A 24,665-nucleotide genomic window follows, 5' to 3' on the forward strand; every position below is an offset into this window, starting at 1 on the left:
GTCTCTGGTGAAAAGAAAAGAAGAAATGTGGTATCGAGGACAAAATGCTACAGCGGTCACAAGCAAGCAACAGGGCTGCATAGCAGAGAGGGAGGGAGGCCACACTCTCCTCCCGTGGCTGCTTCTTCCAGGGCTAGCCAGGTATCCTCATGGCGCCCCGAGGGCTCCAGACCACCACTTGCCATCCCAACTCCCCTTCAAACTGGGCAGGTCCAGACCTGGAGGCCTCAATTCTGCCCCTTTGCCGGTGCTCCCACTCAAGCCTGGACCCTGTAGCTCCCCACGCCCTAACTCCCCTTGCTCAATCTTCCACAAGTAGTTGGCCCCCTTCTGTCCCCGCTGCCACCGTTCAGATCACCTCCTCCCGTCCTCAGGACCAACTATAGTGCCCCCCAAAGGGGTCCTGCTTTTAACTCACTGCTTTTGAATAATCCTGCGGCTACGCTCCTGCCAGATGCCCCTACACCAAGGGCACATAACCATGCCCCTCCCCCTCGGCTGGTCCTCGCTGCTCTCAAGATCAAAAGGACTTCCTGACCTCTGGCTTCCCACTCCCACTCCCTGGAACCTTCACCTTCTCAGCGGCCCAGGGCTCGCCGGCCCGATGCTCTCAGGCCCTTTGCACAAGCTGTCCCCGTGGCCTAAAAGTGGCTCTCAGCAACCCCTCCATTGCTTTTGGCTCTGCTGTTAGCTATTCATTTAACAAGTATTTGCTGAGCACGCACTGCTTTAAACAAGTTACATAAGGAGATTGTTGTAAAAAGCCCGCCAACCACAAGGCGCCAAACTCCTAGGGGTTACTGACCCCTAGCACGGGTAGCAGTATGAAGCCCGCCTCTGCCTTCCCGGCGCTTCCAACGCGAAGACCTGCGGGTCTGCACTTGCCTACTTCCCTCCCTCAAGGACTACTTTGACGACGGGACTTAAGGGAAGATGAGCTGGGTCCGAACCACAGCCCAGGCCGCGAGTTAGACCAGGCGGTGTCTCCCTGCCTGTGAATGGAACAGCCGAGTCCTCCCCTACTCGCTCAGCCTTAATGGTATACTCCGCCCGTGGGGCTCGCAGGGCGGAAGTTAGCTGGGGGCGGGACCTGTTGCTCCGGGTGACGGAAGTACGGCGTCATTAGGTTTAGCGGGCTTTTCGGAAATCTGTGGCGCGGCGAGGCGGAGGTAACTGGGCGGCGGGGCTCCGGTTTTCCTCGGGCGGTGGGCTTGGGCTTCTGGGAGGCAGCGGGCCTGTGTGGACTAGAGGGCCCCCGTTCTGTCGGGGCACCGTGGCCCTTCGTGTGGCCGGGCGGCCCTGCGCGAGCCTCGGCTGTCGTAGTTCCTCGCCCCGGGGCGCGCCGCGGACTGAGCCCCTGCTGAGAAGTTCTTCCCCCACCCGGTCGAGACTCGGCGTCTCCCTCCGAGAACGCTCTCCTAGCCTGGCTTCGCGTGCGTAGCTCGGTCGCAGGGCCCTTGGCAGCTGCTTGGTACGAGTAGACCGTGTGTGTTGGTGTGCACGGCTTGCTCTGTGCAGAGCGCGGAGAGGGGGGCAGAGCACGGCGTTTCGCGTCAGGGCCCTCACGCCTTCGCTTGGTACTTTTGCACCAAAATAGACTTCGCTTTCAGTTCAGTTTTCCACTGGCTTTTTGAAATACGTGTTTTTGGCGCTTTCTGGAGCTCGTCTGTGCTCCTGGGGACGTCACAGCCAGCTGCGGGGTACCTCTGGGCTTCGGACGGTTTTCCGTCGTTCCGACGGCACCCTTTGGAATGTTCCCTTCCGGCCCACGTCTCTTCTGTCGGTGTGCCCTGTTTGCATCCTCTCTTACCCTGGGAAAGGAAGGCGTGCAATCGTGGGCTCCGGATCTGGACAGACCTGGGTTTCAGTTCTGCCTGCAACTTAGCCTGTGAACCTGGGGGAGGTTCCTTAGTCTCCGAATCCCGAAAGTTGTTCATCTGACAGCCACCTCACAGGATTATTGTGAGGCTCACAGTGTGCTGTGTACAGTATCTTGCCCGTTGTAAAGAGGTTCAGTGATTTGTTTAACAGATACTTGTTAGGTACTGGCATGAGCTGGATACTGTGCTAGGAGATAAAACTGATCAGCAAAACTAGTCATAGTCATTCACCTTACGATTACAAACGTAGTATTAAAAAGTGGTGACATCAGGCATTGTGGCACAGCGAGTTAAGGCCAGCCTGGCTACTCTGTTTCTACCCAGCTTCCTGCTAATGGGCCTGAGAAAGCACTGGAAGACCCAAATGCTAGGGTGCTTGCCACCAGCGGTGGGAGACTGGATGGAGTCCCAGGGCCCAGCCCTGGCTGTTGTGGGCGTTTAGAGAATGGACCAGCGAATGAAAAATCTGTCTCCGTCTGCCTTTCTAGTAGAAAATAAACATTTTTAAAAAGTTGAGGGCCGGCGTTGTGGTATGACAGGTTCAGCATTCTATGTGAGTGCCAATTCAAGTCCCGGCTGCTCCACTTCTGATCCAGCTCCCTGCTCATGCGCCTGAGAAAGTAGCAGAAGATGGCCCAAGTGCCTGGGTCCTCCCACCCATGTCGAAGACCCAGATGAAGATTCTGACTCCTGGCTTTGTCCTGGCCATTGCAGCCATTTGGAGGAGTGAACCAGTGGGTGGAAGATTTCCTTTTGCTTTCTGTCTCTCCATAGCTCTCTGTAACTCTGTCAAATAAATAAATAAATAATAGTTTTCAGAAGTTGATGACATTGCACTCCTGGGATAAATCTCACTTGATCATGGTGAATGATCTTTTTGATGTGTCATTGGGTTCCTTTTGTTGTATGTTATTTTGCATCTGTGTTTATTGGGGACAAGGGTGTATAGTTTTTTTGTTGTTGTGTGCTTGTCTGATCTTGATATAGAGTTATGCTGGCCTCATAGATTGAGTTTGGAAGAGTCCCCTTCCTTTCAGTTTTTTTGGATAGTTTGAGAATTGATACTGTTTAAAATTCTGGTAAAGGGGCCAGCATTGTGGCACAGTGGGTTAAACCATCATATGCAGTGTTAGCATCCCATATGAGCACCAGTTTGAGGCCCAGCTGCTCCACTTCCAATCCAGTTCTCTGCTAATGCAGTAGAAATGCAGCAGAAATGGCGCAGATATGTGGGAGACATAGATGAAATTCCTGGGGGCCAGTGCTGTGGCACAGCAGGTTAAAGCCCTGGCCTGAAGCGCCGGCATCCCATAGGGCACCAGTTCTAGTCCTGGATGCTCCTCCTCTGATCCAGCTCTCTGCTATGGCCTGGGAAAGCAGTAGAAGATGGCCCAAGTCCTTGGGCCCCTGTACCTGCGTGGGAGACCCGAAAGAAGCTTGTGACTCCTGGCTTCAGATTGGTGCAGCTCCAGCCATTGTGGTCATCTGCGGTGTGAACCAGTAGTTGGAAGATCTCTCTCTCTCTGTTTCTACCTCTCTCTGTAACTCTGTTTTTCAAATAAATAAAAATAAATCTTTTTTTTTAATTTTTTTTAATTTTAATTTTTTTTTATTTTTGACAGGCAGAGTGGACAGTGAGAGAGAGAGAGACAGAGAGAAAGGTCTTCCTTTTGCCGTTGGTTCACCCTCCAATGGCCGCCGTGGTAGCGCGCTGCGGCCGGCGCACCGCGCTGATCCGATGGCAGGAGCCAGGTGCTTCTCCTGGTCTCCCATGGGGTGCAGGGCCCAAGGACCTGGGCCATCCTCCACTGCACTCCCTGGCCACAGCAGAGCGCTGGCCTGGAAGAGGGGCAACCGGGACAGGATCGGTGCCCCGACCGGGACTAGAACCCGGTGTGCCGGCGCCGCTAGGCGGAGGATTAGCCTATTGAGCCGCGGCGCCGGCCAAAAATAAATCTTAAAAAGAAAAAAAAAAAAAAAAAGGAAAGAAATTCCTGTCTGGCTTCAGCCTGCCCAGCCTGATCTGTTGTGGCCATTTGGGAAATGAACCAGTGGATGGAAGACCTCTGTCTCTGTCTCTCTCTGTATCTTTCTCTGTAACTCTGCCTTTCAGATGAATAAATAAATCTTTTTTAAAAACAAAGAAAGATTCACTAGAAGTCAGCAGTGAAACCATCTAGTCCTGGGCTTTTCTTTGTTGGGAGACTTTATTACTGAATCTCCTTATTCATTTTTAGTCTGTTGAAGTTTTCTGTATGTATGGTTCACTTCTGGTAGGTTATTTGTGTTCTGAAATTTATCTATTTCTTCTAGACATTTTCCAACCTGATGACATGTAGCTGTTCATGATATCTAGTGATCCTTTGTATTTCTGTGGTATCTGTTGTATTGTCTCCTTTTTAATCTCTGATTTTGAGTCTTGTTCTTTGTTAGTCTAGCTAAAGGCTTGTCAGTTGTTTGTTTTCAACAAGCCAACTCTTCATTTCATTGATTTTCTTTTTAAAAAAAATTTATTTATTTTTATTGGTAGAGTTACAGAGAGATCTTCTACCTGGTGGTTCACTCCCCAGATGGCTGCAGTAGCTGGGGGTTAGGCCATGCCTAAGCCAGGAGCTTCTGGGTCTCCTGTGTGGGTGCAGAGGTCCAAGCCCTTGAGCCGTCTTCTGCTGCTTTCCACCTGGGAGCTGAATTGGAAGTAGAACAGCCAGGACATGAACCAGCCCATATGGGATACTTGGTTGCCTGGCAGCTTAACTGCTATGCCACAATGCTGTCCCCCATTTTTTTTTTTCTTTCTTTTTTTCTTTAAAGATTTATTTATTTGAGAGGCAGAGTTACAGAGAGAGGGTCTTCCATCTGCTGATTCATTCCCCAAATGGTTGTGATGGCCAGAGCTGGGTCAATCCCAAAGCCAGGAGCCAAAAAGCTTCTTCAGGATCTCCCATGTGGGTGCAGGAACCCAAGCACTTGGGCCGTCTTCTGCTGCTTTCCCAGGGCATTAGCAAGGAGCTGGATCAGAAGTAGAGGAGCTGGGTCTTGAACCAGTGCCACAGGCAGAGGCTTAGCCTACTACACCACAGTGCCAGCTGGCCCCCATTTTTTTTCTTTTTAAGTCTCTATTTTCTTTTGTGTCTGCTCTGATCTTTGTTATTTGGTTTGTTCATGTTTTGCTAGATTATTTTAAATTTTTTAATTTTTTGTTGTTTGTGCTTATTGCTATAAACGTCCCTCCTTGTACTGATTTTGCTGTGCTCCATAAATTTTAGAAAATTGTATTTCCATTTTCATTTGTTTTTAGGAAATTTTTTAGTTAATCTTTTGATTTCTTCACCGTCCCATCCATCATTCAGTAGCATGTTGTATAGGTTCATTCCCCAAATGGCTGTAATGGCATGGTGCAGGAGCCAGGTACTCCATGTAGGTCTTCCAAATGGTTGAGGGACCCAAGTACTTGGTCCTTATGTTGCTTTCCCAAGCAAATTGGCAGGGAGCTGGATCAGAACTGGCACTGTGGTATGGGATGCTCACATCACAAGTGGAGGCTTACCCCACTGTGCCACAACACAGGTCCCAGTTTCTATGTAATCAGACAATTTTTAAAGTTTCTTCTGTTACTGATTTCTAGTTTTATTCCATGTGGTCAGAGAAGATACACAATAAATTTAAGACTTGATTTGTGACTTAACATATGGTCTATCCAAGGAAAATTCCATGTACTGATGAGAACAGTGTATACTTTGCAGCTGTTGGATGAGATTTTCCATAAATGTGTTAGGTTAGGTCTGTTTGTTCCACGGTTTACCTGTGATATTTCTTTGTTGATTTTTTTGCCTGGATGATCTATCCATTGAAGAAAGTGGGATCTTAAAGTCCTCAGCTATTGTTATAATGGAGCCTATCATTCCCTTTAGACCTAATAATGTTTGCTTTATAAAACTGGGTGTTCCGGGGTGGGTGTTTGGCCTAACTAGCCGCCGAACCACCAGTTAGGACAGCGACTGTGTGCCAGAGTTGAATACCTGGCTCCATCTCCTGATTTCAGCTTTGTGTTAATGAATTCCAGTCTCTTTGTACCCCACCCCTGACTGTAGGCGTTTAGAAAATGAACCAGTAAGTAGGTGCTCTCACTCTGGTTGTCTCTCAATAAACAGGCAAAAAATGGGTGCGTTTGCCATTGTGATATCATCTTGTTCAATTGATCTCTTGATCTTTATATTAAAAAAAAACATGGAAAATGAATACTGGGAAAACACTATGTGTGAATTTCAAAAATTGCTTGCACTGAAACAAACTTGTCTTTTAATTCTGTTTTTACATGTACACATAAAGTGTTAGTGACTGTATGTGAGAAAGTTTACTGTTGCCTTAAGAAGATATAATCAGGGAGCATTTAACCTAGACTGAGCTTCTGAGGAAGTGTGGAATGAGCTGAGATCTGAAGGATTTGTAGGAATTAACAAATAAAGGATTAGAGGGCAGGGAGTGCAAGGAGGAGTGTTTAAGTTCCAGAAAGAAATCATGTGTAAGGGATTGTGGCAAGAGGAAATTGGGGATTTAAAGAACTGAAAGCAGTGCAGTGTGGCTAGAGTAGAGTGATGAAGGGAGTTAGGCATGGGCTGGAACCTAAAACTTTTTTTTTTAAATCAGCATTTGGGGCTGATATGAAAACATTGTAAAGCTACTGAAGAGCTTTTATGATGAGGATGGGGTGGGAGGAGGATAAATCATAAAATCTGATTTGTGTTTCGGAAACATCACTTTAGTTGTGTAGAGGGGGACAAGTTAGGAAACTGGTAGTCAGGTAAAAGATGATGATAACTTTGGAGTTACTTAGCAGTGGAGATGGAGAGAAGTAAATAGATTTGAGAGATGTTTAGGAAGTAACATTGCCAGATCTCAGTAGTGGGTAAGGTATGTTGTCAACAATGTTGCCCAGATTTTATTTAAAAGGCAGACTGACAGAGAGGTCTTCAATCTGCTGGTTCACTCCGCAAATGCATGCAAGAGCTGGGGCTGGACTGGTCCAAAGCCAAGAGCCAGGAATTCTGTCTGGTCTCCCATGTAAGTGGCAGGAACCCAAGGACTTGGGCTGTGATCTCCTACATTAGCAGGAAGCTGGATCAGAAGTGGATGTGGAACTCCATTCCAAATACTCAGATATGGGATGTTGTTGTCCCAAGTAGTGGCTTAACCCCCTGCACCACAGTACCTGCCTGAGATTTCTGGTTTTTGAGCAGCTGAGTGGATGATGGTACCATTTAAGGAAGAAGATGAAGAGGAGTTAAGAGGAGTAGATACTCTTTCACCCAGAGATTTTCCCCTTCCACTTCCATAGCTACTTACTAAATCCTGTCTGCCTGATGTGTCCTCACCTCATCCCTTTCTGTTCTCCAGAGTCACCACCCTACTATGAGCCTTTAAAAAAAAAAAAAAGATTTTATTTATTTGAAAGGCAGAGTTACAGAGAGAGAAAGAGATCTTCCATTCACTGGTTCATTCCCCAAAATGTCTACAACTGCCGGGGCTGGACAAGGCTGAAGTCAGGAGCCAGGAGGTTCTTTCGGGTCTTCCACGTGGGTGCAGGGGCTCAAGGACTTGGGCCATTTGCTGCTTTCCCAGGTGCATTAGCGGGGAGCTGGATCAGAAGTGAAGCAGCTGGGACTCAAACTGGCATCCATATGGGACACCAGCACTGCAGATAGCAGTTTGACCTGCTGTACCACAGAGCCTGCCCCACTATGAGCCTTTTTAAAAGAGCTTTATTTATTTGAGATCTTCCATGTGCTGCTTCACTCCCCAAATGGCCTCAGTGACTGGGGCTGGGCCAGGCCAAAACCAGAAGCCTGGAACTCCATTCAGAGCTCCCACATATGTGGCAGGGATCCAAATACTTGGGCCATTTGGCGCTGCTTTTTCCAGATAGATCAGCAGGGAGCTGGATCTGAAGCAGAGCATTTGGCCTTGAACGGGCACTCTGATATAGGATGCTGGTATCACAAGTGATGGTTTAACCCACAGTGCCACAATAACAACCTACAGTGAGCCTTTTCACTACCATCAAAATAGCCCCCAAGTGGTCTTTTAGCCTCCACTCTGTTCTTACTCCTCTCCCTTTAATCAGCATGGTGAAGCTGAGTTCACTTTCTTGAAACTGTTTCAGTCTTGTCAGATCCTCTTTTGTTCAAAAAAATTGTGGTGGTTCTTAATTATTCACAGAATAAACTCTTTAAGTTCCTTAACCTGGCATTTAGGGTCTTGCACAGTTTATTCTCAACTTATTCCAGCCTTTCTTTTCACTACTCTCCTATCTGAATTCTACTTCAGCCACTTACTCATTTTCTCCAAATAAATTTTTCAGTCCTTATATAAACACCTTTGTTCATGACCACCCTCCTTTCAAGTAATGTATAATAGTTACCATTTGGTTGTCTTAACTAACTAAGTTTTCTAAGTTCCAGTTTAACTTGTCTTCTATAGGAAGCTTTCTTGATGTTTTAGCACATAATTATATCTTTAGCCTTGTTAATGTGTCAGTTGTTTGCACTTTGAGAGAGAGACAGAGACTGACAGGTAGACAGGGACAGTGAGTACCCATCTACATATTCACTCCCCAAGTGTCTGCAGTAGCAGGTGCTGGGCCAGCTTGAAGCAAGGAACTCAGTCCAGGTCTCCCATATGGGTAGCAGGCGCCCAATTACTTGAGCCATTACTGCTGCCTACCAGGGACTATGTTAGCAGGAAGTTGGTGATAGGAGACAGAGCTAGGAATTGAACCCAGGTACACTGATAAAGTATGCGAGCATCTTAATTGATGTCTTAACTGCTAGGCTAACTGCCTGCCCCTTCACTTGTTTTTATACTATTTAAGTGACATTTAGCATTTATGGTGCCATTGATTTATTATTTTTTAAAAGCAGTGCCTTTTTTTAAAAGATTTATTTATTCGTTTTGAAAGAGTTGTAGAGAGAGAGGGTGGGGATTCAAAGAGAGATCTTCATCTGCTGGTTCACTGCCCAAATGGCCAGAATGGCCAGGGCTTGGACAAGCTGAAACCAGAAACCAGGATCTTCATCCTGGTCTCCCATGTGGGTTCAGGGGCCCAAACACTTGGCCATCTTCTGCTGCTTCCAAGTGGCTGTTAACAGCTGGAGCTGGGCCAGTCTGAAGCTAGGAGCCAGGAGCTTCCTCTGGGTCTCTCCAAGCATATTAGCAGGGAGCTAGATTGGAAGTGGAGGGGCTGGCGCCGTGGCTCACTTGGTTAATCCTCCGCCTGCAGCACCAGCATCCCATATGGGCACCTAGTCCTTGTTGCTCCTCTTCCAGTCTAGCTCTCTGCTGTGGCCCGGGAAGGCAGTGGAACATGGCCCGAGAGCTTGGGCCCCTGCACCCACATGGGAGACAACTGACTCCTGGCTTCGGATCGGCGCAGCGCTGGTCATAGCAGCCATTTTGGGGGTGAATCAACGGAAAAGGAAGACCTTTCTCTCTGTCTCTCTCACTGTATAACTCTACCTGTCAAATTAAAAAAAAAAAAAAAGTGGAGCAGCTGGAACTTAAACTGGCCCCCATATCAGATGCTGGCATCATGGGTGGCAGCTTAACCTGCTATGCCACACCAGCTCCATTTTATGATTTTTAAATTCCATTTTTTAAAAACTTTTTTTAAAAAAGATTTTATTTTTATTTATTTGAGAGAGTTACAGACAGAGGGGGAGAGAGAAAGAGAAAGAAAAAGAAAGGTCTTCCATCTACTGGTTCACTCCCTAAATGGCCACAATGGCCAGAGCGGGACTAATCCAAAGCCAGGAGATTTCCCAGGTCTCCTATATGGCTGCAGGGGCCTAAGCATTTGGGTGGTCTTCTACTGCCTTCGCAGGCCATAGCAAAGAGCTGGATTGGAAGAGGAGCAGCTAGGACACAAACTGGTGCCTATATGGGATGCTGGTGCCGTAGGTGTGGGCCGCATTCACAAGCTTTTCGAACTATTCTTGTACTCTTTTTTTTTTTTATTTTTTTTTTTATTTTTTATTTTTATTTTTTATTTTTATTTTTGACAGGCAGAGTGGACAGTGAGAGAGAGAGAGACAGAGAGAAAGGTCTTCCTTTGCCGTTGGTTCACCCTCCAATGGCCGCCGCAGTAGCGCGCTGCGGCCGGCGCACCGCGTTGTTCCGATGGCAGGAACCAGGTGCTTATCCTGGTCTCCCATGGGGTGCAGAGCCCAAACACTTGGGCCATCCTCCACTGCACTCCCTGGCCACAGCAGAGAGCTGGCCTGGAAGAGGGGCAACCGGGACAGGATCGGTGCCCCGACCGGGACTAGAACCCGGTGTGCCGGCGCCGCAAGGTGGAGGATTAGCCTGTTCAGCCACGGCGCCGGCCTATTCTTGTACTCTTGATATATAGTCAGCCCTCGCTGTCCCTAGGGGATTGGTTCTATGATCCGTGAATACCTAAATCAGTCCTGTATGTAAAAAGTTAAAGTATTTGCATGTAACTCAAGCACATCCTCTTGTATTAAGTTGTCTCCAGATTACTTACAATACTCATTACCCTAATATAATGTTATACTGTATTACTTAGAAAATAAGGGAAAGTATACATATTCAGTACAGATACAATTTTTTCTTCATATATTTTCCTTCCTAGGTTGGTTGAATCCCTGGATACAGAATCTACAGGTAATGGAGGACCAAGTGTACTGTTAAATATTTGATCATTTTCTTTTAGGGAGTATGCTGAGTAGATGATTAAAATGTTTACAAAAGTCATAAAGTCCCTTGATTAGAATGTAGAATCCTAATAGGGAGTTCCAGAAGATTATTTTTAGTTAGGATAAGAGGCATCCACTCATACTAGTTAGTACCCTTAATCTTTTTTATGTGTTGTCTAAATTAGGTATGACATATTCAGTTAATAAGTAAGGAAGGGGATAAAAATCAAGCTATTTACTTCTGAAAGCTTCATGTACCTCTGACATTTTTCCCTTACAGTACCTTGATGAGAGCAAAAATGGAACAGAAAATTTTATCTCTCGCAGCAGAAAGAACAGCTGACAAACTGCAGGAATTTCTTCAAACTCTAAAGGAAGATGATGTGAGTATTAGGAAACATGTTATTATTATTTTAAAGATTATTTATTTGAAAGGAAGAGTTACAGAGAGGCAGAGGCAGAGAAAGAGGTCCTCCATCCCCTGGTTCACTCTCCAGATGGCCACAATGGCCGGAGCTATGCCGATCCGGAGCCTGGATAACTTAAGGGCATATGTGACCAAATTTAAATCTGAAATAGCCTAAAAATAGAATACTTCTGTTTACATGTGAACAAATTAATATACTTTTATGATCCTTAAAACAATTTTATTTGAATATCCAGACTATAGTTATTGATATGAGACATTAATTTTACTTATTGATGCTTATTTATATTTTTCCTTACATTCATAAGCAGAAAAACATGTTAATGTTTAATAAGAGAAAACCAGTACTTATCTTCTCACTTAGTATATGATTATAAAGTGGGCCATTTTGGGCCGGCACTGTGGGTAAAGCCACCGCCTGCAACACCAGCATCCCATACAGGCCCTGGTTTGTGTCACAGCTGTTCCACTTCCAAACCAACTCCCTGCTAATAGCCTGGAAAATGCGGTGGAAGATGGCCCAAGTGTGTGGGCTCCTGCCACCCATGTGGAAGACCTGGATGAAGCTCCTGGCTTTGGCCTGGCCCAGTGCTGACCATTAAAGTCATCTAGGGAGTGAGCCAGTAGTTGGAAGATCTTTCTGTCCCTCCTTCTCGCTCAGTAACTCTTACTTTCAAATAAATAAAGAAGTATTAAAAAAAAAAAAAAAAGGTGCAATCCTGGAAAATTTCAAAGAAAAAAAAAATCAGGAGGCTGGCCTAGAACACAGTGAGTTAAGCTGTCACTTACCTGAGCTGCTGGTTGGAGTCTCAGTTAACCTGCTATTCCACAAGACCAGACCCTGCAGCAGGTTTTTTTAAAATTTTTATTTATATATTTATTTATTTTTTTTGACAGGCAGTTAGAGAGAGACAGAGAGAAAGGTCTTCCTTTTCCGTTGGTTCACCCCCCAAGTGGTTGCTGCGGCCGGCACGCTGCGCCGATCCGAAACCAGGAGCCAGGTGCTTCTCCTGGTCTCCCATGTGGGTGCAGGGCCCAAGCACTTGGGCCATCCTCCACTGCCTTCCCGGGCCACAGCAGAGAGCTGGACTGGAAGAGGGGCAACCGGCACAGAATCTGGTGCCCCAACCAGGACTAGAACCCAGGGTGCCGGCGCCACAGGCGGAGGATTAGCCAAGTGAGCTGCGGTGCCAGCCTCTGCAGCAGTTTTTTGACAACCCATTGTATGAGAAGCAACTTGAATCATTTTGTAGTCAAGATTTGCTTTAAAAAGCAGCATTTAAATTGTTTATTTAGAATTTATATTTTACTGCTCCCAGTGGGAATTTGGAGCTGCTTTAGTGTTACATTTAATTTAAAAACACAATTTTTAACACCAGTAATTACATCATTTCTCTGATTATACACGTCATAAAAAGAATCCCTGTCTTGGTTTTTGTGAGGATGAAATGAGAGAATGTATATAAAACTTGTTTTTTTTTTTTTTTTAATTTTTTTTTTTTTTTTTGATAGGCAGAGTGGACAGTGAGAGAGAGAGAGACAGAGAGAAAGGTCTTCCTTTTGCCGTTGGTTCACCCTCCAATGGCCGCCGCGGTAGGCGCGCTGCGGCCGGCGCACCGCGCTGATCCGATGGCGGGAGCCAGGTGTTTCTCCTGGTCTCCTGTGGGGTGCAGGGCCCAAGCACTTGAGCCATCCTCCACTGCACTCCCTGGCCACAGCAGAGAGCTGGGCTGGAAGAGGGGCAACCGGGACAGGATCGGTGCCCCGACCGGGACTAAAACCCGGTGTGCCTGCGCCGCAAGGCGGAGGATTAGCCTAGTGAGCCGCGGCGCCGGCCAAGAATGTATATAAAACTTGTAATAGGCACTGAATAAATGTAGAAAGCTTCATCCTGGTTTTGCCCTTCATCAACATGTTAACAGTTTTCTGAACACTGAAAAACAAGATTCTTAAGTCTGCTTTCATTTTTTTCATCTGTTTAAAAGGCAGAGTGATAGAGATTTGCTGATTCTCTCCCAAAATGCTTGCAGCAGCAGGGGTTGGGCCAGTCCAAAGCCAGTAGCCCAGAACTCCATCACAGTCTGCTATATGTGGGTGGCAGGGACTCTATTTATTTATTTATTTTGTGTGTGTGTGTCTGTGTGTGTGTTTTATTTCTTTGAAAGGCAGAGTGACAGAAGGATCTTCCACCCACTTATTCACTCTTCAAATGGCTACATTGGCCAGGGCTGGGCCAGGCCAAAGCTTGGAACCTGGAATTCCATCCAGGACCCAACTACTTGAACCATCGCCTGCTGCCTCCCAGCATGAAACCAGATTGGAAATGGAGGTGGGACTCAAGTCCCAGCACTCCAGTATGGGATGTGGACATCTCAAGTTGTGGCTTATGCTGTGCTGTTAACACCAGCCCCATTTGTTTTTTCTTTGGATTTGAAAGGCAGAGAGAGAGGGAGAGAGAGCGAGAAAAAGAGATCATCCATCTATTGCTTCACTCCCCAAATGCCCATAGTAGCTGGGACTGAGCAAGGCCGAAGCCAGGAGCCTGTAACCTAATCACAGACTCAAGTACTTGAGCTATCACTTATTCTACCTCTCATGGTATGCATTATCAGAAAGCTGGAATTGGAAGTGGAGCCAAGATACAAACCCAGGCACCCTGATAGGGGATGTAGGCATGTTAACTACTGTGCCAAAGCCCTGCCCCAAACACTTTTTTTGTTTAAGTTTATTTTCATTTTATTTGCAAGGCAGAGGGACAGATGGAGAGAGATCTTCCATCTGCTGGTTCTTCCCAATGCCCATATAGCCAGGGTTGGGCCAGGTCAAAGCTGGGAGTCTGAACTCAATCCAGGTCAACATGGATGGTAGAAACCAAGTACTTAAGCTGTCATCTGGTGCCTCCCAGATACCCATTAGTGGAAACTGGATTGGAAGCAAAGTGGCCAAGACTTGAACCAGGCACTCCCAGTGTGAGATATGGGGATCCCAAATGGGAACTTAACCACTGTGCCACACACCCGTCCACCTGAACACTTTATTTTGTCAACATTTCCCTTAAAAGTTTTATACCTCAAACTGAACATTGGACTTCAGATGTGTTCTGTCACTAGAGCAGAGTAACACAGTAGTCCTTCCTCATCCATGGTTTCATATCCGATGGTTTGAGTTACTTGCAGTCAACAAGGGTATGTACAATAAGATTATTTTTTAAAGTCAGAGTTAAAGAGAGGTAGAGACAGAGAAAAGAATGGATCTTCCATCCCTTGGTTTACTCCCCAAATGGCCACAATGGCAGGGCTGGGCCATGCTAAAGCCAGGACTCTGGATTTCCATCTGGTCTCCCATGTGGGTTGGCAGGGTCCCAAGTACTTGGACCTTCTTCTGCTGTCTTAGGTTATAATTAGCAGGGAGCTGGATCAGAAGTAGTACAGACGAGACGGGACTTGAACCAGAGCTCATATAGGATGTCAGCATTGCAAGCGGCAGCTTAACCCACTGCTTCACAATGCTGGCCTCCTAAACAACTCTTGAAATGGAAAATCAAATTCATTTTTTTTTTAAGATTTATTTATTTATTTGAAATCAGAGTTACAGAGAGGCAGAGGCAGAGAGAGAGAGAGAGGTCTTCCATCTGCTGGTTCACTCCCCCAGGTGGCCACAATGGCTGGAGCTGCGCCGATCTGAAGCCAGGAGCCAAGAGCCTCTTCTGGATCTCCCACGTGGGTGCAGGGGCTCAAGGACCTGGGCCATCTTCTACTGTTTTCCCAGGCCATAGCAGAGAGCTGGATTAGAATTGGAGCATCCAGGACTCAAACCGGCACCCATATGGGATGCCGGCACTGCATGTGGCAGCTTTACCCACTACGCCACAGTGCCAGCCCCAAAATCCTGGTTTTTTGAAAACATAAATCATTAATCAAGACAGTGGAGTAAAGTCGTACAAAATGAGAAATAACAGGGGAAAAATAGCTATAACTACAGAGAAAAATCTCAAAAACTTTAGGGACTACTTTGTGTGTATCTATGCTGATAGATTTGAAAACCTGGAGGCTGGGGACCAGTGCTGTGGCACAGCAGGTTAAGTTGTTGTCTGCAGCACCAGCGTCTCATGTGGGTGCCAATTTGAGTCCTGGCTGCTCTATTTCCTGTCCAGCTCCCTGCTAATGTGCCTGGGAAAGCAGCGGAGGGTGGCCCAAGTGCTTGGGCCCCTGCACCGTGTGGGAAACCCAGATGAAGATCTTGGCTCCTGACTTTGACCTGGCCAGGCCTGGCTGTTGTGGCCATTTAGGGAGTAAACCAGTGGATGGAAGACCTCTATCTACTTCCCCCTCTCTCTCTGTCTACTCCCCCCTCTCTTTCTCTGTTTTTCTCCCTCTCCCTGCCTAGAACTCTTGCCTTTCAAATATATAAATATTTTTTTTTAAAAAAAAAAAACCTAGATGAAATAGTTTCTTAGGTACTCATACATTTAATAAAGTTGACCAATTTGAGATGGAAAGCTTAACCAGACAGATTTCCATGGAAGGAAAAGAGAAAGCTATCAGCAGTCTATTTCACACAGAAACACCAGACTCTGATAGTTGCACAGACAACTTCTAACAAATTTGGAGATTAGATAGGTACTCCCAATGTTACGTAAATTATTTCAAAGCATATATAAGGAAGGAAAACCTTCAAATTTTTTCAGTGAAACAAATACAGCACTGATATCCTAAATCTGATAAAGATAACACTGAAGGAGCTAGTGTTGTGGCACAGCAGGTTAAGGCATAGTCTGCAACACCGGTATTCCATACGAGTGCCCGTTGGTGTCCGGCTGCTCCACTTCCGATCCACTTCCCTGCTAATGCACCTGGGAAGGCAGTAGAAAATGGCCCCTTCTACCCATGTGGGAGACTTGGTTAGAGTTCCAGGCTTCTGGCTTTGGCCCAATCCAGCCCAAGCTGTTACAGCCATTTGGGGAGTGAACCAGTGAATGGAAGATCTCTATCTCTCCCTTTCTCTCTTTCTCTAACTCTGCCTTTCATTTTTTTAAATTTTATTTTTGGCCGGCGCGGCGGCTCACTAGGCTAATCCTCCGCCTAGCGGCGCTGGCACACCAGGTTCTAGTCCCGGTCGGGGCACCGATCCTGTCCTGGTTGCCCCTCTTCCAGGCCAGCTCTCTGCTGTGGCCAGAGAGTGCAGTGGAGGATGGCCCAAGTGCTTGGGCCCTGCACCCCATGGGAGATCAGGAGAAGCACCTGGCTCCTGCCATCGGATCAGCACGGTGCGCCGGCCACAGCGCGCTACTGCAGCGGCCATTGGAGGGTGAACCAACGGCAAAAGGAAGACCTTTCTCTCTGTCTCTCTCTCACTGTCCACTCTGCCTGTCAAAAATAAAAAAATAAATAAATAAAAATAAAAAATAAATTTATTTTTATTTTTTTGACAGGCAGAGTGGACAGTGAGAGAGAGAGAGACAAAGAGAAAGGTCTTCCTTTGCCATTGGTTCACCCTCCAATGGCTGCCGCGGCCGGCGTGCTGAGGCCAGCGCATCTCGCTGATCCGAAGCCAGGAGCCAGGTGCCTCTCCTGGTCTCCCATGTGGGTGCAGGGCCCAAGCACTTAGGCCATCCTCCACTGCACTCCCGGGCCATAGCAGAGAGCTGGCCTGGAAGAGGGGCAACCGGGACAGAATCCGGTGCCCCGACTGGGACTAGAACCCGGTGTGCCGGCACCACGGGTGGAGGATTAGCCTATTGAGCCACGGCACCGGCCCTCAGCCTTTCAAATAAATGAATAAATCTTTTTAAAAAAAATCTAACAAAATATGATCAAACCAACTCTAGAGTTTATAAAAAAGGCAATAATCAATGATCAAGATATATCCCAGATATAAAAGAATATCAGAAAATCTATAAATGTATTTTATCATATAAAAATATAGAAGGTGAAATGCATGTAAGCATTCAGTAGATGCCAAAAGAACGTTTGATAAAATGTAGTACCAATATATGACTTTTTTAAAAAAAGATTTATGTATTTTGAAAATCAGAGTTACAGAGGATGGCGCTGTGGCATAGTGGGTTAAGCCTCCACCTGTGGCACCAGCATTCCAAATGGGTGCTGGTTCAAGACCCAGATGCTCCACTTCCAGCACTCTGCTATGGCCTGGGAAAACAGTAGAAGATATTCCAAGTGCTTGAGCCCCTGTACTTGTGTGGGAGACAAGGAAGAAGCTCCTGGCTCCTGGCTTCAGATCAGCCCAGCTCCAGCCATTGCTGCCATTTGGGGAGTAAGCCAGCAGTTGGAAGAGCTGTCTATCTGTCTGTCCCTCTCTCTGTCTGTAACTCTACCTCTCACAATAAATAAATAAACATCTTTAAAAATATAAAACAAAAAATAAAATCAGAGTTACAGAAAAAAGTAGAGACAGTGAGAGAGATCCATAGTCGCAACAATCAGCGCTGGGCCAGGCAGGTGCCAGGATGTGGTGGAATGAGAAGGCCGTGTCAAGCTCAGAGCGAATCCATAGCAACACTAGGAACCAGAAGCTTCATCTGTTTCTCTCACATGGGTGGTAGGGGCTAAAGCCCTTCAGCCATCTGCTGCTGCTGCTTTTCCCAGGCCATTAGCAGAGAGCTGGATTGGAAGTGGAGCAACTGGGGCATGAACTGACACCTGTATGGGAAGCTGGCATTGCAGACAATGGCTTTACCTGCTATGCCACAATGCTGGCCCCCTACATATGAGAGAGAGACAGAGAGAAAGGTTTTCCTTTTGCCGTTGGTTCACCCTCCAATGGCCGCTGCGGTAGGTGCGCTGCGGCTGGCGCACCGCGCTGATCCAATGGCAGGAACCAGGTGCTTCTCCTGGTCTCCCATGGGGTGCAGGGCCCAAGCACTTGGGCCATCCTCCACTGCACTCCCTGGCCACAGCAGAGAGCTGGGCTGGAAGAGGGGCAACCGGGACAGGATCGGTGCCCCGACCGGGACTAGAACCCGGTGTGCCGGCGCCGCAAGGTGGAGGATTAGCCTAGTGAGCCGTGGTGCCGGCCAGGATCATTTTTTTTAAAGCCACATATGAGGGAGTGGGCATTTGATGCAGTGATCTAGACACCACTTGGAATGCCCACATCCGTATCATGGCACCTGGGTTTGACTCCCAAATCCACTTCTTTTTTTTTTTTTTGACAGGCAGAGTGGACAGTGAGAGAGAGAGACAGAGAGAAAGGTCTTCCTTTTGCCGTTGGTTCACCCTCCAATGGCCGCCGCGGTAGCGCGCTGCGGCCGGCGCACCGCGCTGTTCCGATGGCAGGAGCCAGGTGCTTATCCTGGTCTCCCATGGGGTGCAGGACCCAAGGACTTGGGCCATCCTCCACTGCACTCCCTAGCCACAGCAGAGAGCTGGCCTGGAAGAGGGGCAACCGGGCCAAATCCACTTCTGACTTCAGCTTCCTGCCACTGCACACCTTGGGAAATAGCAGATGTTGTTTTAAGTAGTTGGGTCTCTGCTACCCACACGACTGAGTTCCTAGTTCTTGGCTTTGATCTGGTGCAGCACTGGCTGTTGTATACATTTGAGGAATAAACCAATGGATGGGAGATATCTGTCTGTCTCTCTACCTTTCAAATTACAAACCCACAAAAGCAAAAAAATCTGATGGATGGGCATTGTGGCACAGACAGGTTTAAACCATTACATGGGACACCCACTTCCGTATCAGAGTACCTGGGATAAAGTTCTGCCTCTACCTTGACTGTTTTTGGTTTTGGTTTGATTTTTGTGTTTACAAGATTTATTTATTTATTTGAAAGGCAGGGTTACAGAGAGAGAGAAAAAAAAAAATCTTCAATCCGCTGGTTCACTCTCTAAAAGTCCACAGTGTCCTAGGCTGGGCCAGGCTGAAACCATGGGCCTGGAACTCCCTCCAATTCTCCCACATGGGTGGCAGGAGCCCAAGCCCTGGGCCATCCTCTGCTGATTTCTCAGGTGCATTAGCAGGGAGCTGCACTAGAAGTGGAGCAGCCGGGACCCAAACCAGGGCTCATATGGAAGGCCAGCATCACAGGTGGCTTAGCCATTGCACCACAATGGTGGCTCTACCTCTATTTCTGATCCAGCTTCTGCTGGAGTGCCTGGGAGGCATCAGATGATGGCTCAAGTATTGAGACCTTGCAACCCATGTGAGAGACCTAGATGGAGTTCCTGGACCTGACTATAGCCTGGCCAAGCCACTGAAATGATCTCAGTGTGTCTTTATCTCTCTGCTGGTCTGCCTTTGAAATAAATAAAAATGATCACTCCTTTCTCTTCCCTTTAGTAATTTGTATTACACTTAGACAAAGTTTAAATTTTCTACCCTGGCTCACAAGATCCTTCACAATCTGGTCCTTGCCCATCTCTTCAAATTCTCTTACGGTCTGGCTGTATTGGTCTGTATTACTTTGGTTTCAAACACAGCAAGCTCTTTTTTCACTCAGGGCCTTTGTGCATGATGATACCTCTGTCTGGAATAGCCTTGTCTCTACCATTTGCATAACTAGCTTTTCTCATTCTTCATTTCTGCTTAAATGTTGCCTCTCTCTGTGGGGCATGAGCGCGGCCAGGCCAGGCCAGGCCCGGCCCGGGGGCTCCGCATGCGCAGCTGCTCCAGGGTGCCCCCGCCCGAGCTGCGCGGAACGAAGCCGCGTGGAGCCAAGTAAGATGGCGCCCAGAGGAAGTAAGATGGGCGGAATCCAAAGTTGTTTACCACTAAAGCTAATTGGCTGCGCAACATCCGGGGAGGTAACAAAACTAGTAACAAGTGTATAGACATAGGGCTAGTCCTATAGAAATCCCCCCGTAAGGTGACTGTGTAAAGTGATTGGCTGGTCCTTAGCCCTGCCCCAATGACTCTGCAGTTTTGTGCTATAAAAGGTTCTGTTTCTCAGGAAGTAAATGAGTCCTTGCTAGACTTGGCTCCCCGCTGCGTCTGATTGTCTCCGGGACCAGGAGGCTGGGGAACGGGCGAGCGGTCGCACTTACCTTTCCTCGGACCCAGTCCATCCTTGTACGGGTGGACTAAGACCCAACATCTGGCGCCCAACGTGGGGCATGAACAGTTACTTTTCGGCCGAGGCTAAGCGGTCTCTCAGGGTAAGTGAAAACCTTAGTATGGTTTATGCAATTTCGTCCCAAAAGGACCTGGCCTTAAAGGCCTTACGCTATATGTTAAAAAGTGTCTGGGTAGCTGTCATAACCTTGGCCCTTTGGATTCAGATGGCCAATCTCTTTTCTTGGAACACTTGGTCATGGGTGGAAAAACTCACCTTTAAGAGGGAGAGACACTTTGATACCGCGCTTAAAGCATCCTTCCACCCAGACGCTATAACCCTAGCTTCAGAGGGTGAGAGGGAGAAAGAGGAAGTGCAGGACTTGGGAGAGCCTAAAGCCTCAGAGGAAGATGGCGGGGAGAGAAAATGGGCTAAGTTTGGTCAAAAAGGCAGAGAGCCTGTGGAGGCAGGAACTGTTGAGGTAAAAACGAAAGTAAAAATCGTCCCGTCTAGCCCATCCACCCTAGAAGGGCCGGGACCACCCCCATACCTCCCCGGGGCAGAGGCGGCCTCCCCCTATGTAGAGCCACGGAGGGAGCTTTGTGATCGGGGCACTTATGATTGCCCAGGAGGGGAGAGGAGAAATGAGGCGACCTTTGCGGACGCTTATCCGGTGGACATAAAGCAGCATAGGGAAGTGAACTCTGGGCCAGGGAACCTGCTGCTTCAGGCCTACCCTGTTAATTTAGCTCCAGGCGGCAACAGAGCTCTGGAGTGGTATCTCTGGGAAGCGAAGGACTTAAAGGAGCTTCTCAAGGCAGTGGTGGAAGACGGGCCAAATTCCCCCTGGGCCCAAACCCTGCTACAAGATATAGCTTATCACCCATGTGTCCCCGAGGGCTGGTTGGATGTGGCCAAGACAGTCCTCCCGAGTTTCCAGTTCATAAAGTGGTGCGCCTTCTTTAAGGAGGAGTGCCGGGTGAGTGCCGAAGCTAATGGAGCAGCCCAGCCAGCTATCCCTATTACATATGCTATGCTGGCTGGGATGGGGGAAGGGTTCTCTACAGGGATCCAGCAAGCTGTGCTACCTGCTCCGTACTGTGAACAAGTGAGGCAGGCAGGACTTAATGCCTGGTACAAGCTGGATGAGGGGCCCACTGAATCTCCCATCGCAGGGGTGCGACAAAAGCCAAGAGAGTCATTGCCAGATTTTGTAGCTAGGGTCGAACACAGTCTCCGTCGTAAGTTGCCAGCTGGGGACCTTCGGGATCAGTTTGTTAAAATGCTTGTTTGGGAAGAAATGAATGCTAATCATCTGAAGGCCTGCGCTGGCCTGAGGGAGGCTCATAAATCCCCAGAGGCAGTTAAAACTAAGGTGAAACTTTCAGGTGTGGCGGCAACCCCTCAACGCACTGCGCCTCCAATTCCGCCCATGTGGCCACCCCTTTATGGTTATTCCCCTCCCTTGAATCGCCAGCCGCCATCTTGTAAACAGCGTGCCTACTCAACCCCACAGCCAGTCCTGCTAGGCCCCGGCGTGCACAGTCTTCCCTGTAAATGGGGGACCACGGCCTTTCTCTGCACTCTCTTCCAGTCAGTGTAGCCTGTTGCACCCTTGCAGGCCACAGCCAGATACTCTAGGGAGACTAGTCCTTGGACTGCTTTTTTCCTCTCTATTTACAATTCAATGCTGTCCTCACTAGGAGGGGGAAGAAAAAAAAAATGCCTTTGGCTACCACTGGCCTTACCTAAAAGAACAAAAACCTCAATCCATTAACCTTTTCCAACCTAATGAGTCTTTATTTGCAGTTAATAAGACTTTTTCTCCAGCACTACGGAAGTCTCATTCCCTGCGGCTTTGTTTCAGATGTGTTTCCCTGTCCTAAGCAATGGGCTCCCATGCTGATGACCAGCTCTTTTCTGTGCTGCTGTAGTTAACTTATCTAAGAGTTTGTGTCTTGAAAGTTTCGTGTCTTATTGGATTTGTCTGTCTTTAATGTTTGAGTGATTACCTAACTCTGATCAGATCTACCCCACAGCTTTGGTTAAAATACTCAGGTTATACGTACTGGTTTTTGGATGAGTGGTTTGACTCTCTAACAGTTTAAATTCTCAAATGGAGTATACCAACTTTGGGACTTCCAGTAGGATCCCTGGAACTCTCAAAGGATGGGACTCTAAATTTGTTAAAGTAACAACTGTTTGGGTCAATTCAAATTATACAAAGTGTATTAAAATGTTGTGAATAATGTCAGACCTGTGCTGTATTCATGTTCTTGCTTTCCAGCTAGAGTGGCCTTAGGAAAATGAGTAAATTCTGTGTATACAAGCCTTTATGTTGCTAACTAAAGTAAGCCAATACAGATTGGTTCAGAGAATTAAGTTAACGCAAAAGCCCTTCGGTTTGCTTGGTAGCTCACTTGCTCAGTTTTATGCTTTAAACTTGTTTCTCTTAACGATGAAGGTCTTTTCAAAGTTGTAAACATGTACTAGTGTCCATGTTTGCTGTCCAGGAGGAGTTAATGGTGTGGTATTCATTAATAACTCAGTGTCTTATGTATTGTGTACTTTTCACATCTTAAATTCGATAAGAGAGACTTTTTGAGTTTGTTAGCATGCATTCTCATAGACTGTTCATACATGACAATTCAAGACTATGTAAAAGTAACTACAGGTATAAAGTTTCAGGTGTGAGCAAGTCATGAAAGGTTTTAAAAGGTTTACAACTTTAAAATTGTTTACAGAGTTTTCTTTAAGTTATGTGCTAATGCCAAAATTACATTGACTTAAAGTTAAAGTAAAAAAATGTGCACTAATGTTAGTAAATATCTGAAAATGGTCTAAGTCGTAAATCTTGGAATCTGTGTTTTTGCAAAAACTGTAATGTCTATTTTAACAGTGTCTGCTTAATGGGTTACTCTGCCATTTCTAAAGTTAGGTCATGTAAGCTCTTTTTAGCTCTGTTAAGTAGTTCTAAGTCATGTAATCATTTTGTATACTATTATGTTCAAGGTGTTTATTCAATAACAAAAAACATAAAATTCATGTTCTGTCAAGGTAATCTATTGTGTACTCTACTGTCTCTGTTAAGTTCAAATTAATGAAAAACATTACTAAATACCTTTATAATTAGATCTGCTCTAAAAGTGTTAAGATCATCCTGTCTAATAAAGGGTTATCATTTCAGAATGTTAAAAAATTCTATTCTAACCAGATACTCTAAGTTCTCTTGGCACCTTTAACAAACTTTCTAAAAATCAAAGTTCTAAATTCTCTAAACTTTTGGTATCTCCAAAAGGGCCCCTGGAGATATCAAAAGATATATCTCTCATCTTACAGAGATAATAACCAATTGGGATGTTTAAAAGTGCTGCCAAGACGTAAAATGATTCAACACTCTACTAAAATTCCTCACAACCCACAGGAACAGGCTATGGTGGAAAAAAACCATCAATGCCTCAAAAAACAGTTATTAAAACAAAAAGGGGGAGCGGCTACCCCCCATCTACAGTTACATAAGGCCTTGTTCACCATCAATATTTTAAATTTTTCAAAAGGGTCAAGGGAGTCAAGGTTCCAAAAACATTGGGGACATTTAAGCCCTAAACCACAGATGCTCGTTAGATGGAGAGACCCTCTCACTCGACTCTGGAGAGGGCCTGACCCACTGATTCAGTTGGGAAGAGGATTTGGCTGCGTGTTCCCCATAGGGGAGTTAACTCCAATTTAAATACTGGCCAGAAATATCAGGCCTATGCCCGAGGCAAGTAACAACCCACCCAGGGAGCAGTTTGCCCCTGAGGGAGATCCCCTTGTCTTTCCTCTTCCAGAAATGGATGGAGATCCAGAGGCAGGTGATGATGCACTGTGATCCTGACAAGAAGTGCCCAGCCCAGTGACGGGGGATTCGATGACCCAAATGAGATCATCAAAACACTTCAGGAGGACCTGAAAAAGACGAAGAGAACTCCAAGAAAGCCTCTTTTGGATGAGCCTTAATGGACTCTTTCCCTACCTCTTCTCTCTTCTTGGACTGCTTCTTGCCCTGCTTTTAATCCTTGCTATTGGCCCATGCATAATGAATAGGCTTATACAGTTTATACAACAGCGCATAGAGGCAACAAGGGTAAGACAGGTTGAGGTTCATTACCAGAGGCTGCTAGCCATAGAGGGCTACGATCCCCTGAACTGGGGAAGCGCCCCCGGTGCTCTCCACATTGCCAATGACGGGTAAGATTCTGGATGGACCGGAACAACCTAAGACAGGCGGTGGAGAAAGCTCACCACGCCCCCATAATTACAAGTCACGCGACACCCCAAGACGGGTAAAGCACCCAGCGTCCTGTACCAACCTAAGACAGGGCTCATGGCCAAGCTGCCTGGGTTACCAATGACGGGTAAGGGCAAGGACGGCTGGGGGCAACCTAAGACAGGGATCGCGTGCTAAAACAAAAAGGGGGAATCTGTGGGGCATGAGCGCGGCCAGGCCAGGCCAGGCCCGGCCCGGGGGCTCCGCATGCGCAGCTGCTCCAGGGTGCCCCCGCCCGAGCTGCGCGGAACGAAGCCGCGTGGAGCCAAGTAAGATGGCGCCCAGAGGAAGTAAGATGGGCGGAATCCAAAGTTGTTTACCACTA

At 47.0% G+C, this 24,665-nt stretch overlaps 1 protein-coding gene across 3 annotated transcripts in view; it reads left to right on the top strand.

Annotated features, from left to right (window-relative positions):
• Window positions 1-1,078: 1,078 nt before the first annotated feature.
• Window positions 1,079-24,665, top strand: part of FANCI (FA complementation group I) — a 96,097-nt gene continuing 72,510 nt past the window's right edge. Inside the window, exons 1-3 of one of the 3 annotated variants that reach the window (XM_062206234.1) lie at window positions 1,134-1,169; window positions 10,528-10,559; window positions 10,872-10,974. In XM_062206234.1, the coding sequence (XP_062062218.1) occupies window positions 10,879-10,974 (96 nt within the window). In that variant the 5' untranslated portion in view covers window positions 1,134-1,169; window positions 10,528-10,559; window positions 10,872-10,878. Of the gene's footprint in view, window positions 1,170-10,527; window positions 10,560-10,871; window positions 10,975-24,665 lie in introns of all 3 variants that reach the window. The other 2 variants (XM_062206236.1, XM_062206235.1) reach the window with 2 other exon arrangements.

Source organism: Lepus europaeus, chromosome 11, assembly GCF_033115175.1.
Source record: "Lepus europaeus isolate LE1 chromosome 11, mLepTim1.pri, whole genome shotgun sequence".
Lineage (NCBI taxonomy): Eukaryota > Metazoa > Chordata > Mammalia > Lagomorpha > Leporidae > Lepus > Lepus europaeus.